General features: G+C 49.1%; 4 protein-coding genes across 5 annotated transcripts in view; 2 read left to right on the top strand and 2 right to left on the bottom strand.

Annotated features, from left to right (window-relative positions):
- Window positions 1-3,923, bottom strand: part of LOC108554468 (probable glutamate receptor) — a 4,382-nt gene extending 459 nt beyond the window's left edge. The window contains exons 1-11 of the mRNA XM_017909760.1: window positions 2,923-3,923; window positions 2,757-2,857; window positions 2,617-2,700; window positions 2,243-2,548; window positions 2,035-2,150; window positions 1,237-1,407; window positions 904-1,142; window positions 604-818; window positions 266-522; window positions 133-205; window positions 6-62 (exon numbers count right to left, since the gene is read on the bottom strand). Of these exons, the coding sequence (XP_017765249.1) occupies window positions 6-62; window positions 133-205; window positions 266-522; window positions 604-818; window positions 904-1,142; window positions 1,237-1,407; window positions 2,035-2,150; window positions 2,243-2,548; window positions 2,617-2,700; window positions 2,757-2,857; window positions 2,923-3,157 (1,854 nt within the window). The 5' untranslated portion in view covers window positions 3,158-3,923. The remainder of the gene's footprint in view (window positions 1-5; window positions 63-132; window positions 206-265; window positions 523-603; window positions 819-903; window positions 1,143-1,236; window positions 1,408-2,034; window positions 2,151-2,242; window positions 2,549-2,616; window positions 2,701-2,756; window positions 2,858-2,922) is intronic.
- Window positions 3,924-3,970: 47 nt separating this feature from the next.
- On the top strand, window positions 3,971-5,544 carry LOC108554467 (integrator complex subunit 1 homolog). Of its 2 annotated transcripts, none has more exons than XM_017909759.1 (2): window positions 3,971-4,430; window positions 4,679-5,544. In XM_017909759.1, the coding sequence occupies exons 1-2, from the start codon at window positions 4,331-4,333 to the stop codon at window positions 5,443-5,445; spliced, it is 867 nt and encodes a 288-aa protein (XP_017765248.1). In that variant the 5' UTR covers window positions 3,971-4,330; the 3' UTR covers window positions 5,446-5,544. The 2 variants fall into 2 exon arrangements, with proteins under 2 accessions (XP_017765248.1, XP_017765247.1); XM_017909758.1 differs by having other exon boundaries at window positions 4,676-5,544.
- Window positions 5,545-6,523: 979 nt separating this feature from the next.
- LOC108554479 (uncharacterized) lies at window positions 6,524-10,448 on the top strand. Its single transcript, XM_017909779.1, has 13 exons — window positions 6,524-7,124; window positions 7,191-7,320; window positions 7,395-7,525; window positions 7,596-7,730; window positions 7,791-7,958; window positions 8,032-8,120; window positions 8,249-8,426; window positions 8,496-8,718; window positions 8,808-8,969; window positions 9,053-9,207; window positions 9,430-9,665; window positions 9,745-9,985; window positions 10,119-10,448. Exons 1-13 carry the CDS (start codon window positions 7,064-7,066, stop codon window positions 10,373-10,375), a joined length of 2,166 nt encoding a protein of 721 aa, XP_017765268.1. The 5' UTR covers window positions 6,524-7,063; the 3' UTR covers window positions 10,376-10,448.
- An 85-nt stretch (window positions 10,449-10,533) lies between these two features.
- Window positions 10,534-11,859, bottom strand: LOC108554480 (uncharacterized). The gene is made up of 5 exons (XM_017909780.1): window positions 11,784-11,859; window positions 11,661-11,698; window positions 11,371-11,580; window positions 10,837-10,930; window positions 10,534-10,728 (listed from the first exon to the last, which is right to left on the bottom strand). Exons 1-5 carry the CDS (start codon window positions 11,806-11,808, stop codon window positions 10,676-10,678), a joined length of 420 nt encoding a protein of 139 aa, XP_017765269.1. The 5' UTR covers window positions 11,809-11,859; the 3' UTR covers window positions 10,534-10,675.
- Between the last annotated feature and the right edge of the window lie 650 nt (window positions 11,860-12,509).

Genomic DNA, 12,509 nt, shown 5'->3' with positions numbered 1-12,509 from the left:
AGCAGGAATAAGAGTAGCGGCACAGCATCTTCTAACTCTACCGAGCTCCAACCCGATGTCGCCTGAAACACGATGCATCGTAGCACCGCTCGGTTCTCCGGTTCTCGTTGAAATCGAAACGCGATCGCTCACCCGATACACGTTGCTCGACCATTCGATCGCTTGCAGTCGCTGGAGAATTCCACTGTCCCGAAGCAGCAGAATGCTGAAAACGGAGAATCGAGAAGAACGGGGGAGAATCGCGTTTAAAGATGATTTAACTCACTTGCTGTCGATGATGCCGCGATAAGGGCTTTGCGCCGGCACCGCCATGGCTATCGTCGTTTGCATCATCACGTCCAGAGGTTCGAGGGCGCACCCGACTTTTCCTTGCAACACCGAGACGGTATTGTCCAGCGTCATGAATGCGTATTTCTTCTTGCGGCAAACGCGATTCAATCCTTCGAGGTAATTCTTCGGCAAGTCGGTCTCCCTGGTCAGCAACTCCTCGAACATGACCGAGAGCACGGTGTCCGTGGTATTCTGTTTTTCCGTGGGAAACAGATAAACCGCGTTCAGAGAAGGACGGAGGAGAAGGGGAAAGAATTAATTTAGCGCGTTTACCTGAAAGAAATCGTAGTCGGCCGAATCGGAGACGACCGCGAATCGATATGTACCGTCCTCTAGCAAACCCTCCATCGTGGTGAACGGCATCGCGAACGTGTCGATGGCCAGGTAACTGATCAACGCCGCCGAGTAAGCCGCGAGCACCACCACCGCCGTCAAGTGAACGCTCAGATGCACCAAGCGTATCGGATCCAAAGTAGACGGTTCCATACCTGTTCCACGCCCCCGTCGTTCGTACGTTTACCTATCTTACCATTCGGTTTTGTCTCGCGCCTCGGATCACGTCGCGAAGCTTACCTTGTCCGCAAAACGCGCCAAACACGAAGAACGCGATACCGAAGAGCTTGGCCGGGGAGAATCTAGAATCCAGCGAAAACGGATCTAATCTTCTGGAAAACGCGTCGATCCCGACGATCGTTAGATCCACGATCACGATCGTCAGCGCGATCGCGTTCCAAACGTTGAACGCGAACGGCGCCAGGTACGCGTTCCATTTCACGGCTGTCGTGTCCGGTCGCCTGATGTACACGCGGCATCTGAACGTGAACGAACGCGACAAGAAGAGAAAGAAGAAGAAAAGGATAGAAACGGGGGAAGAATGAAAGTCGGGAGGAAACGTGTCACGCTCACTTGGTCGAATAAATGGGCGTGGTAAATCTTACGGCGTCCAACCTGTCGGACGTCATCATCAGCTCGGCAGCCGCGAGATCAGCCTCACCCTCTACCAGCATCCTGATCAAACCCGTCCATTTGCCGTTCGGCAGTCGCACGCCCCACGAACCGGCCTCCGCGTAGGTAAACCTGAAAATTCATCCTCTCGCTGATTTCCTGCCGTTGATCCTACGAATCCTAACTGTCCCGCGAAGTTTTCCGCGAATCGACGAGAACTCGCACTCGCCAACTTCGCGCGCGATTGCTTCGCGACCGAGGCGAGATCGCGGAGAAAATCGAGACGAGGTGCATGCTGCGCAGATACTTCGCTTCGAGATACCTGGAACCAGTCAGTCCCAGAGATAGTGCCTCTCCGTACGTACATGCGTGCATACGTAGAAATTGTGGAAAAGCCGGGAAACGGCTAGAAAATATGACGGAACGACGAACCGTAGCATGGACGTAGATGCGGATGCTCGACGTTATGGGATCGCGCGATCGCCACTCCTCGTCGATGCTTCAGCGAGAGGCGTAGAAGAAAGCGGTGACGGACGGAAGAGGAGACGAATGGTTCGAGGAGAGATCAGCCGCTAAGCAGGAGGAATACTTCCGGAAGGTAACTGTCGGGCAACTGAAGAAATTACGCGAGCGCGGCCTGAAGAGAGAAGCCGACGATGGAGAAAGAACGGAAGGAAAAGACGAGAAGGCGAAACGAAGAAGCAAACGCCAAAACGTGAATGCCAAGGATGCCGATGTCGCTCACGCGAATATACTCACGTGCAGTTCATCCCCTCTTGCAATAGGTGAATCACCTCGCCGAAGAAACCGCCGATTCCGAATGTCCGGTCTGTCTGGTCTGTCTGGTCGCGAAAAATCCTTGAAACCGGAGGATCCTGTCGGTGTAACGAGTAACGAATCAGCGAACATCGTTCGAAAGTACGTACCATTGCGATAAACGTCGTTACGAGACATCGCGATCACTCACGTGAATGGAGACAACCCGTATGTTGCGCCCTTGTAGATCGTGCCTGCGTTGATACAAACCGAGTAGCGGCCCGTGGAATCCCTTCGACGCGTTCCACCAGCCGAAATTCATCGACCTCAGACCATCCTCCTTGTCGATTCGATACACGTCTTGCACGATCTCTCCGGTCCCATCCGCGTCCCTTTGAGTCACCATCAGGACGCAGTCGAACGGTACGTAGATGTTGGACAAAAACTCCTCGATTTTCGTGTCGTCTCTCAGAAATACCAGCCACGTCGGGTAAGCCATCGTGATCCATTTGGAAACCTGTTTTGTTTCCCGTTTCGATTTGTCACGGTTCGATTCGTCTCGTCGACAATTTTCGATACACTCACCAGAACGAACTGCCGCTTGATCTCGTCGAGATCGTTCAGCAACACGAACAACGGCCTCTTGATACGATGATAGGTGTTCCCTAACTGAAAGAGTAGGCGCGTGGAAAATTTACTTACGATAGCGTAACCTTGACACTTACCCGACTCTTGAACATGCGAAAATCCATGACCGCGGTCCGAATGCTCAAAGAACCGCTCAAGTACCTTTGAAGCGTCAACAATCCGTCCATTTCTTCCAATCCTTAAAGAATCGTTCCACGTTCCGTTACTCCTCTCTTCGAAATATCGCTCGGGGATATCGCTTACCTTCGCTCTCTACCGAATTCCTCGAGCCGTGGAAAAGTATCACGCAAGTATTGTTGAAGTAATCGTGTACACCCTTGATCAAGCTCTCGTACACGTGAAGCGGTCTTATCAGAAGAGGTTCGGCATTCGCTGGGGATGAAGCGGGGTGCGAGCTCCTCGAAACGCACAAGAACGGTAGCAGTAGCAGCAGCAGCAGCTTCGCGTCAAAGTACCAACGAAATCGGATTACCCTCATCGCGTTGCCGTTCAATTACGAGTATGTACCCCGCGGCGACGTCCGTCGACGATCACGATTCGCGTTCACGACCGTCGCCCGATCAATTCCGCTCTCCCGATCTTTTCCCGCAGAAAACCGAACGGAACCTTTTTCAGTCGGATCTCGTACCTTTCCTATATTCGCTGATCACCCGATTCGCTCGAAATGCCGCGATTATCCTAGAACGATACTCTGGAAATGGAAAATCGACGGTTGATCGATGGAATCGCGACGGACATGCCCGGATAAAATCTGCGTTCCTTCACGGACGCGATAGTTGCCTAGCCCGTACCGTCGACTAAAACGCAAACAACGTTGCGACCAGAGATTGATCGCGATGCCTTCAAACCTTCGTACTTCGAATGTCCGTCGTGGCTTCTTTACGCGCTCGACGTTCGCGTGCGACGCGATGCCGCGACTTTGACCAGCTACGCATACACCAATTCGCTCCCACGATTACCGTCGTCTTGCAATTACGTCTGGCTTGGGTAAAGTAAACGAAAAATCGGGTCGATCGACGATTCGATTTTCAGAGAGAGAGAGAGAGAGAGAGAGAAAGAGAGAGAGAAAGAGGAAAGAAAACGTTTCGTTCGATTTCGCTAGACACGCAAACCGGAAACGTATCGAGGTCGACGAAGAGACGAATTTAAAAATTCGATAGGTTTTGCTTCGAAAAAATAGGAAGCTACGCGACGACAACGTCGACGTTATGAGTAATCGCTATGCGACCTTTCAGTCCACCTGTTATTATTTTCGTTTAGGTGACTCGTCCGTGGAAGACTGGGCAGGGGGTTGATTACCGTTCGGTGATAAGCGCCGATTAAGCACGATAGGGGGAGATAGAGAGAGAGAGAGAGAGAGAGAGAAAGAGAGAGAGAGAAAGATAGAGAAGGGAAGAGATAAACCTACAAAATATTCGACCGACTCAATTTTCCGTTTCACCGTGCATTTACGTGACTCGCGAAAGCATGCAAGGTCGTAAATTTACATCGATAACGAATCGAACGGCTATTGCGTGGAGTCGTGGAAAACGATAAAGGGGTAGAAGACAATCGCGATTTCGATCGACGAGCAAAAGTCGAGTACGAGTCTACGACGACGACGACGACGACGACGACGACGACGGCGATCGTGATCGAACAGTCGCCCGATATGAACGCTTTGGCCATCTTGTTTCTGTCAACGCTCATCTGCGCGTTGGGCGGTGGACCTAGTCGATGCATCGCGGTTCCAACCATGTCCGCCTATCAAGGTATCGTTCGATTGCGATTGCGATTACGATTGCGATTACGATTGCGATTACGATTAACGATTAACGGGTTAATCGTTTAACATTAATCGAAGCATTCGTTTACCGGAAGTACATCGACGCGAACATACGCGAGCAAAATTCGTCCTATTTAATCTAACGTTTCGATATTTCGCGTGATCGATTATACGAGAATCCAACTCGTTCTCGGTTAATAGGACAACTGACCCGTTTCGAACGTGTTTCAGCAGGTATCTCGGCTCGCGTATGGGACCAGGACGTCGCGACGTTCCATCGCCGGGCGCGCTCCGCTTCGAATAACAGTACGACCAATAGCTCGCCCAACAGCTCGACCAACGGCTCGACCAACGCCTCGAACAACGGCTCGACCAACAGCTCGACCAACGGCTCGACCAACAGCTCGACGAACGGCTCGACCAACAGCTCGACGAACAGCTCGACCAACGGCTCGACCAACGGTTGGACCAACAGTTCGAGCAACGGCAACAACGTTACGCGAAATCTCGGACCAGAGTTACCCGGAAACGTGACCAACGAGATCGTTTGCGCAATCGATAACCTTCTTTTCGATATCGAATCGATGCTTCTCTCGTGGATCGACTCGGATGAAACGGGTACGAGCGAAGAAACGTCGGAGAGCGCGGAAATCTCCTTGTACGTGATACAGAGACATAGAAGGGCGTTAGTATCGCAAATATCCGATTTACTGCCAAAGAGTCTGACGAGCTTTATGCAAATTCCTGTCGATTACCTGCACGAATCGATGGATTCGGCGCAAAATTTAATCGGCCAACAAATATCCTCGGTCATAGACGAAGTGATAAGTACCGTATTAAACTTCATGTCGACGAAAGGATTGCCCGCGATACACAGCGCGCTGAATGAAATGGCAAAAACAGATCGCTTGCCTGCCAGTGTAAATAACATGATCGATCAGTTCAACTCGATTTACGAAATCTTAAAATTTCTGCGTTTCATAAGACCTAACGGCAACTGATTACTCCGACTCGTACGACGATCCGTGCAACTTGAGAGAAATAGTTGCCACGCGAATAAACGTTTGCAGATCAACAGCGAAACGTTGGAATTTTTTCTTCTTTTCAAACCCATGTTCACCGACTAAACGACCAATCCCATTTTCCTTTTATCTATGCACCGACCTACTCTTCGTATCCTCGTTTTTCCTCTTATCGGTTACCACGTTTCTCACACGTGCCTATCTTTCTCAATTTTACTCTCGTCTTACGAAAACGCTCGTTACACGAACAACCGCGAGAACAGAGAGAAATCCTCTCCGCGGTTTTCATGGAATGCGGGTATACTTGCGGATTATTGCCTGTATCACGATAAGCGGGATAGGATAGATTGACGAAACCGCGATGCGGGACTCGTGTTTCTTTCGATTCGTGGATCTTACCTCACGCGACTCGCCGACCGATTTCTTTCCGCAAATCGCGTCGTTTGACCGAGAAACGAGGAAAAGTCGCGAACCAACACTGAAAGCGAACGTTCGTAAAACGGTGGTTACATAAGTCGAAGGACGCTTCTAATCGAGCATCGCGTCATCGAGCTATCGGACTGGTCGCGGTATCGCGTGTACACGCCTCGTTCTCGCCGCGAATCGTTACCGTCCGCGCTCACGGAATCCAGAGAATCATGGGAATCGGACGCGATCGGCTCGATTAAGGGCCGTTGCAAATATTGGACTAATCGCGACAGGCATCGATGCACCGGGGAACGAGTCGCGTCCAAGCTTTTGTCGCGTTGATGACCGTAAGCGTCCGTGAACGCGCGCGCTCGACCGAAGAGCCTGCTCTCGACGCCTACCGTACGTAGTTCCCAACCTGGTACCATCTCCTCCACCATCTCCTCCGCCACCTCCTCCCCCTCCCACTCCTCCTCCACTCCTCCTTCTCCGTTACCGCGAAAATTACAGCGAACGCGATCGAGACGTCACGTGGTCGACCAAATCTAGACGACGGACGTCGAATCGTGCAACGATTCTTCATGGGATTCGCGTGTTTCGCAACTCGAGAATACTCGAGCAACGGATGTTCCTCGCGAGCTTACGCGATTATATTCGTTCGTGGACCATGGTGCGCGCGCGCGGGCGGACGCGGACGCGGACGAGTTCGTACCTATTCGTTTTTCGCGACGATGCAGGTGAACGCGTACGCACCTGCGGGCCAGCGTGCGTCAGTTGCTCGCGAAATTGCAATTCGTTCGCATCTTTCTCGCTACGAGGTGTCAGCTTTCCCGAAAGTAAACGAATCCTTGGGGAATATACGATCGACGTGGATCCACGGAATCGCATTTCCCGCTGCAACGAACCGACGCGACGATCAAACCCTTTCCTTTACCGTGCTAATTTCCATTCCGATTCCGACACCGTTCCTACGCCTTTCGTCCATTCGATATCGTTCTCTCGTCACACCTCGCCGCGACGATCCATTCGCGAGTTTTCCCAACGAGTTTCATTTACATAAGCGATTTCGGCGAATCGTGTGGCGCGCGCGCGCGCGCGAGCCAACGATCGCCAAGATCCTTGGCACGGTATCGGAGCTCGGACAGACCGTGCCTGTGCGCGCGATGCGATCGACAGGCGAGCTATAAACATGCCGACGATCGCTAGTCTTTTCCTAGGGATCGCGATATGCGGATTTCTCGCGAAAACAGGTAAGAATACTCGATCAACCCATCCATCGTCGATCCATCACTCGTTCGCGATCCCTCTGGTTGCAGAGGGAGAACAACCCTGTTCTTACGCTAGTTGGGAGAAAATTGGTGGAGTGAAACCGGATACCGTCGAGTCGCACACGGTTCTGTATAGCGCGGTCAACTCGAACGGCATAACGAAACCTTGCTTCGAAAGGTAGGTGTAGGTGCGAGTGTTATCGTTAGCGCGAACCAACCGGCCAACGATATTCAACGTTTCTCGAGTTTCAGATGCAAACGCGTAAACTGCACCGCGTTCGTGATAGACTTTGGTAGAAGCGTTTGTTACAGCGTAGAAACGGAGGACGATGAGCTAGTGCCCGAAGCGAATTCCATCTTCTACCATCGAGTCTGCGCCAAGGGTAAGTCGGAGATGAACGATACAATGGCGAACGAAACGGAGATGATGGTTCGCTTCTGTCTATTATCTAGTTCCAGCGAGCTGCGCGCGACGTAGACTTTGGCAAGTGGAGAGGAGTCCGGGAGCGGTGTTGATCGACTCCGGTGCCTTCCATCTGCCTCACCCGATCACGAGGAATCGATGTTACGAGAAATGTATAGAAGCAGGTAAGCCAAGTCGATTGGGAAACGATTCCGTGATCGATAACGAGCGCGATTTCGTGGCAGGAAGGAGCTGCGAGTCCGCGCAATTCCGCACCGCAAAGCCGCTCTCGTCCGACGAGACCGCACTCGGCCGATGCTCCCTCTCTTTGCACGAACGAGGTACCAGACCTCGGGCGTACAGGGCATCCATGTACAGGGACGAGTATCTTTGGGACGAATGTCGAAACCTCTGTGAGCGATATTCCCGTGAAGCGGGACAGCGAATCGGAGAGAAAAATTCTCCAAATGTTCTCCCGTGTTTCAGCTAGACGCGAGTATTGCTCCTACGCGGAATTCCAGAACGCTTCGCTACCGTACTCGGATGTCGCTCTAATCGATCTCGACGAGAACCAGGTAGTATACGCACTATCCACCTAGTTATTTCCGATTTATTATCTATCATCTGTTATCCGTTATCGTATTCCGATTCGAATCGGTCTTCCTGCGTGAATCGTCGTTGCAACGATCGAATCGACGCACAGTGCGAGAGAAGATGCGATTCGAGCGTGGATGGTTTCGTATGTCGAGGATACACGTTCGATAATTCGTCCGGCGAACCAGTTTGCCTGTTGCATTCGGAAGATACCAGCAGCCTCGGTGTTAGCTCGCTAATCACCGTCGCCAACGCGATCTACAGGGAACGGGAACCGTGTTTGGATCGTGAGTAGCGAATTCCACGCCAATCCCATTCCACCATATAGCGCCATCTTTCCTTCTTTCCATTGTCAGTCAAGGTACGATGCAACGATTCCACCATGACGGTCGAGTTAAAAACCAACGACGGTTTCTACGGTCGAATCTACTCGAGCGGGTACGCGGATACCTGTGGCGTTCAGGGTACAGGAGGTAACCGTACCCTGTTGACGTTACCTGTCCCAGCCGCGGACAAAATCCGCGATGGCAAACTCCGCTGCGGTTTGAACCCCGCTTTTTCCATCGACGATCGAAATCGGTAATCTCTCTCCTTTTCTCTTTCTCTGCCCTTTTACGCAAATTTTCCTCTACGATAGACAAGAAACGAAACGAAACGATCGATTATAGAACACGGCCTTTAGTTTGGGCAACGATCGTGATACAATTCAATCCGATCGTTCAACGACTCGGCGATCAAGCGGTCAAAGTCGGATGCTCGTTGAACGAGCAAGAACGTCCGCAACCGAAAAACATCACCGTCCACTCGAGCTTCAGCTTCCTCGATCCAAAGTGAGAAACTTCGACTCGCTTATTTCTCTTCACTCGCGCGCCCAATTCGCTATACGTCGTTTTTCATTTTTCATGTTATTTAGCGCAGGAGTACCGCCTATCTCTTCCACGATAGTCAACGCATCCTCGCAAGCGCCATCGGTGACCATGAAAATTTTGGACGAAAACTCGAAAGACGCGATCGTCACGCATTTAGGACAAAAGCTTACTTTGAAGATTCAGCTAAACCCATCGGACGGTAAATGAAATTGCCCCAGTAAATAGCTGGCAATCCCTACCATTTCTCTCTCTTTCTCTCTCTCTCTCTCTCTCTCTCTCACTCTCTTTCTTTCTCTTTTTCTTTTTCTTTTTCTTTTTCTTTTCCTTTTTCTCCCTCTACACATACGCACGAATAGTACCAAAGAATTTCCTACGCTTATACGTACATGTACGTAATTTCGTATATTCGACGGTTTCGTAGGCCCTTATGACATTACTGCCGGACACCTCGTAGCCAGCAGCGCTTCTGGCGATGCCTCCTATTTGTTATTAAACCAAGTCGGTTGCCCCACTGACCCAACCACCTTCCCCGTTCTCTCGAAGGATCCAGACGACGGGCGTTCCTTGATCGCCACTTTCACGGCCTTCAAGTTCCCCGACAGTCAGCTAGTCCGATTTAACGTGATCGTTCGATTCTGCTTGGACAAATGTACCGCGGTGAGTCAGATGCGCAATCGCGACTACTACCTCGTTCTTCTCTTATCGAGCTTCATGATTGATTCGTCGTGCGTTACAGACCAACTGCAACGGTGATAAACTTTCTTACGGAAAGAGAAAACGAGCCAGCGAGTCTTGGAATGTATCGACGGCTTATGACACCGAAACGGAACGAACCAATCGAGATGGAACTCCAGAGGAGTTACCGTTGCAGCTCTCTATAATCGTTCAAAATCCCGTCGCATCTTCGGCTGATCGTTTATCTTCGAGAGAAAACGGGTCTCCCGATACCGTGTTAATCACCGGAGATGGTAGTAGTAGTAAGTCTCGTCATCTTTCTTTCCCTTTTTTCCACCCATCTTATTATTTCCAGGATAAAAAGTTCCCTCTTTCTCTTCCTCTTCTTCTTTTTCTTCTTCTTCTTCTTCTTCTTCTTCCTCTTCTTTTCCTCAGACTCTGTGGATGGACTACTTTGCATCGACGCTAGTCTTGCTTTGAGCCTGCTGATTTTCGTACTGATCGTACAAATCGTGCTTATCGTTGGCTGTCTCCTAGTCGTAGCACAGTACAGGCGAACAGCCATACGAGCGGAAGAGGACAGAGCCAATGTCTTGGCAAGACATTTATACGGTATTCACGGAGGAAACTTTGAAATTGCGCGAAGAGTCAGATGGGCTGATCACAATGCTTCCTCCTTATCTCGCGGTTGACCTCCGACTCGACCCGATTTCGTTCCATTAGACTCGATTCGGTTCGAGGCAACCACACGCTTCGCACGCTATCGATCGAGGTTTCTTCAGTTCAACGAATAGATGCATTAGCGAGCAACGAATAGCGAGAATGGCAAGACACAAGGATGGAGTAGCAATCACTATCGATCGAAACGTATATTAAAGACGAAGCAACGATGAATAGACAATTACATAATTATATGCCCTCAACTAGTCTTCTCGAGCGTGCTGCATTCGCGATATTCCTTCCATCAACCAAACGTATTTACCACGAAAGCATTATCCTACCCTTATTTTCGAACTGCATTTTCCGTAGTAATTTATCGAAATGTCTGCAACAAATAACCAACGCATTAAACCGACAGATTATTAGCTAAGCAATCAAATACCTAATCTACGCGAAAACGAATACACGTGAGTGCGAAACTCTCCTTTCTCACCTTGTTTTCCACATGTCACCGCACAGCTTAGTTGCCCTGGGTTGTCGTAGTCGACGTTGTCCGTTCCGCACACGGGATTATATTCCGGCGTTGTCTGAAAATAATTTCATCGTCTCTTATTAGCTACGACGATTCGTACCGTCTTTCATTTTTCGATAACTCGCGCGTCGTTACAGGCGACTATGCATCGTGAATAAAACTCGTTTCAAGGATTTATATTACGTATCGAGAGTTAATCAGATATGATGATCGTAAGGAACGAATCCCCTCATCTCGTATTCTTTGCAGCAATTTTTATGCCAACGGAGCAAAGGAGGAAAAAGAGAATAGAAATTTTCCATCGCTGCGTTATCCGAGGGAATTATGCATCGCGAATAGACTCGGTTCGAAGATACACGTATCGCGAATTAAACAGACGTGATAATTGTAAGAAACCACCGCCGTTATCCTCTATTCTTTGTAGCAATCTTTATGAGAACGAAGCAAAGGAAGAAAAGGAAGAAAAGGAAAAAAAAGAAATTGTCCATGACTCACCGGACACACCCTGACACAGTTATCGAATTGGGGATCAACCGCAGAAGTTGTGGTTGTCGTAGCTGTTGTGGTGCTGCTAGAAGTGGTAATCCTTGCTGTTGTGGAATCCTCTGGTCTCGTGAACCTTCCGTTTACCGGTCCATCGAAAATGAATCCATCTACGAACGTGTTGCTTACCGGTTCAACCTCAGCGTTGCCACCATTTTCGTCCTTCGTATGATCGAACGGCAATTAATCGCTTGTGAATTCGACAAAATGTTCTCGCAATTGTACGATTAAATCTTCCTTACCTGTGGAAACGCAACCACGTTCCTGCTCGATGCAATAGCTACAATTGTAACATCCGTTCCCAATGTTAGAATGTAAAATCATTTTTTGTACCATGCTCTCCTCGTTATGCGATACATACTCACCTAATATTAGATAAAGTAACCACATTTTACTTAATTATGCGCGCCTTTTCCTCTTTCGCACATTCACTCTCTTTTATTACACCCACACACACACACACACACGCGTGCGCGTGCCCTCTTCGATACGATCCTGTGTTTATGCAACGAGATCAAAGGGTTTACTGAATGAAAACAGACGTCTGCGGACTTTTATAGCTGACGCAGATGAGATGTAAGGTTAGTAAGCAACAAGTAGCAGCCAATTGAAACGAGAACTGACGGTCGTGCATAAAAATACACGTATAAAAAAAGCGGGAATACACTGGACTTTCCTGTTTTAACACACTCTATACGTTGTACAGTCAACGCCTTTAAAGATAAGCAAATCCGTCATTTTATGTAATCGTCTATTCGCCAACTTTTATCCCCTTAATTTCTACTCATTACGTATCCTAAAAGTAAACGGCGTTTATTTGATTAGTTACGCATAATTTTACTCGCCTTATATGTATGTACATTAAATCATTACGTCTGGAAATTCCACTTTCCGAAAGATTCATCTCTCAAGGTTAGTTGTAGGTATTTCGTTTCAACGATTGGCGTTCTTCTTGATTTCGTTCAGTTAAAAATCTAAACTTATCTACAATAAAATTTTACAAATATTTAAGGTCGTTTCTATTTAAAATTTTCTACAATAATCATTACTTCAAGGAAAGATGTAAAATTAATTACCTCTTACTTCTCAGT

This window comes from Eufriesea mexicana, unplaced genomic scaffold (assembly GCF_001483705.2).
Source record: "Eufriesea mexicana isolate 0111107269 unplaced genomic scaffold, ASM148370v2 scaffold21577, whole genome shotgun sequence".
Classification (NCBI taxonomy): Eukaryota; Metazoa; Arthropoda; class Insecta; order Hymenoptera; family Apidae; genus Eufriesea; species Eufriesea mexicana.
This window is presented reverse-complemented; position numbering and strand designations above follow the sequence as displayed.

Coding starts and splice junctions, on each gene's coding strand:
- LOC108554467 (XM_017909758.1), top strand. CDS start 4,331: ATGAACGCTTTGGCCATCTTGTTTCTGTCAACGCTCATCTGCGCGTTG. Junction 4,431..4,675: donor AACCATGTCCGCCTATCAAG/GTATCGTTCGAT, acceptor AACGTGTTTCAG/CAGGTATCTCGGCTCGCGTA.
- LOC108554479 (XM_017909779.1), top strand. CDS start 7,064: ATGCCGACGATCGCTAGTCTTTTCCTAGGGATCGCGATATGCGGATTT. Junction 7,125..7,190: donor CGGATTTCTCGCGAAAACAG/GTAAGAATACTC, acceptor CTCTGGTTGCAG/AGGGAGAACAACCCTGTTCT. Junction 8,121..8,248: donor TCGATCTCGACGAGAACCAG/GTAGTATACGCA, acceptor ATCGACGCACAG/TGCGAGAGAAGATGCGATTC.
- LOC108554480 (XM_017909780.1), bottom strand. CDS start 11,808: ATGTGGTTACTTTATCTAATATTAG. Junction 11,699..11,783: donor GTTACTTTATCTAATATTAG/GTGAGTATGTAT, acceptor TTACAATTGTAG/CTATTGCATCGAGCAGGAAC. Junction 10,729..10,836: donor GGTGACATGTGGAAAACAAG/GTGAGAAAGGAG, acceptor TATTTGTTGCAG/ACATTTCGATAAATTACTAC.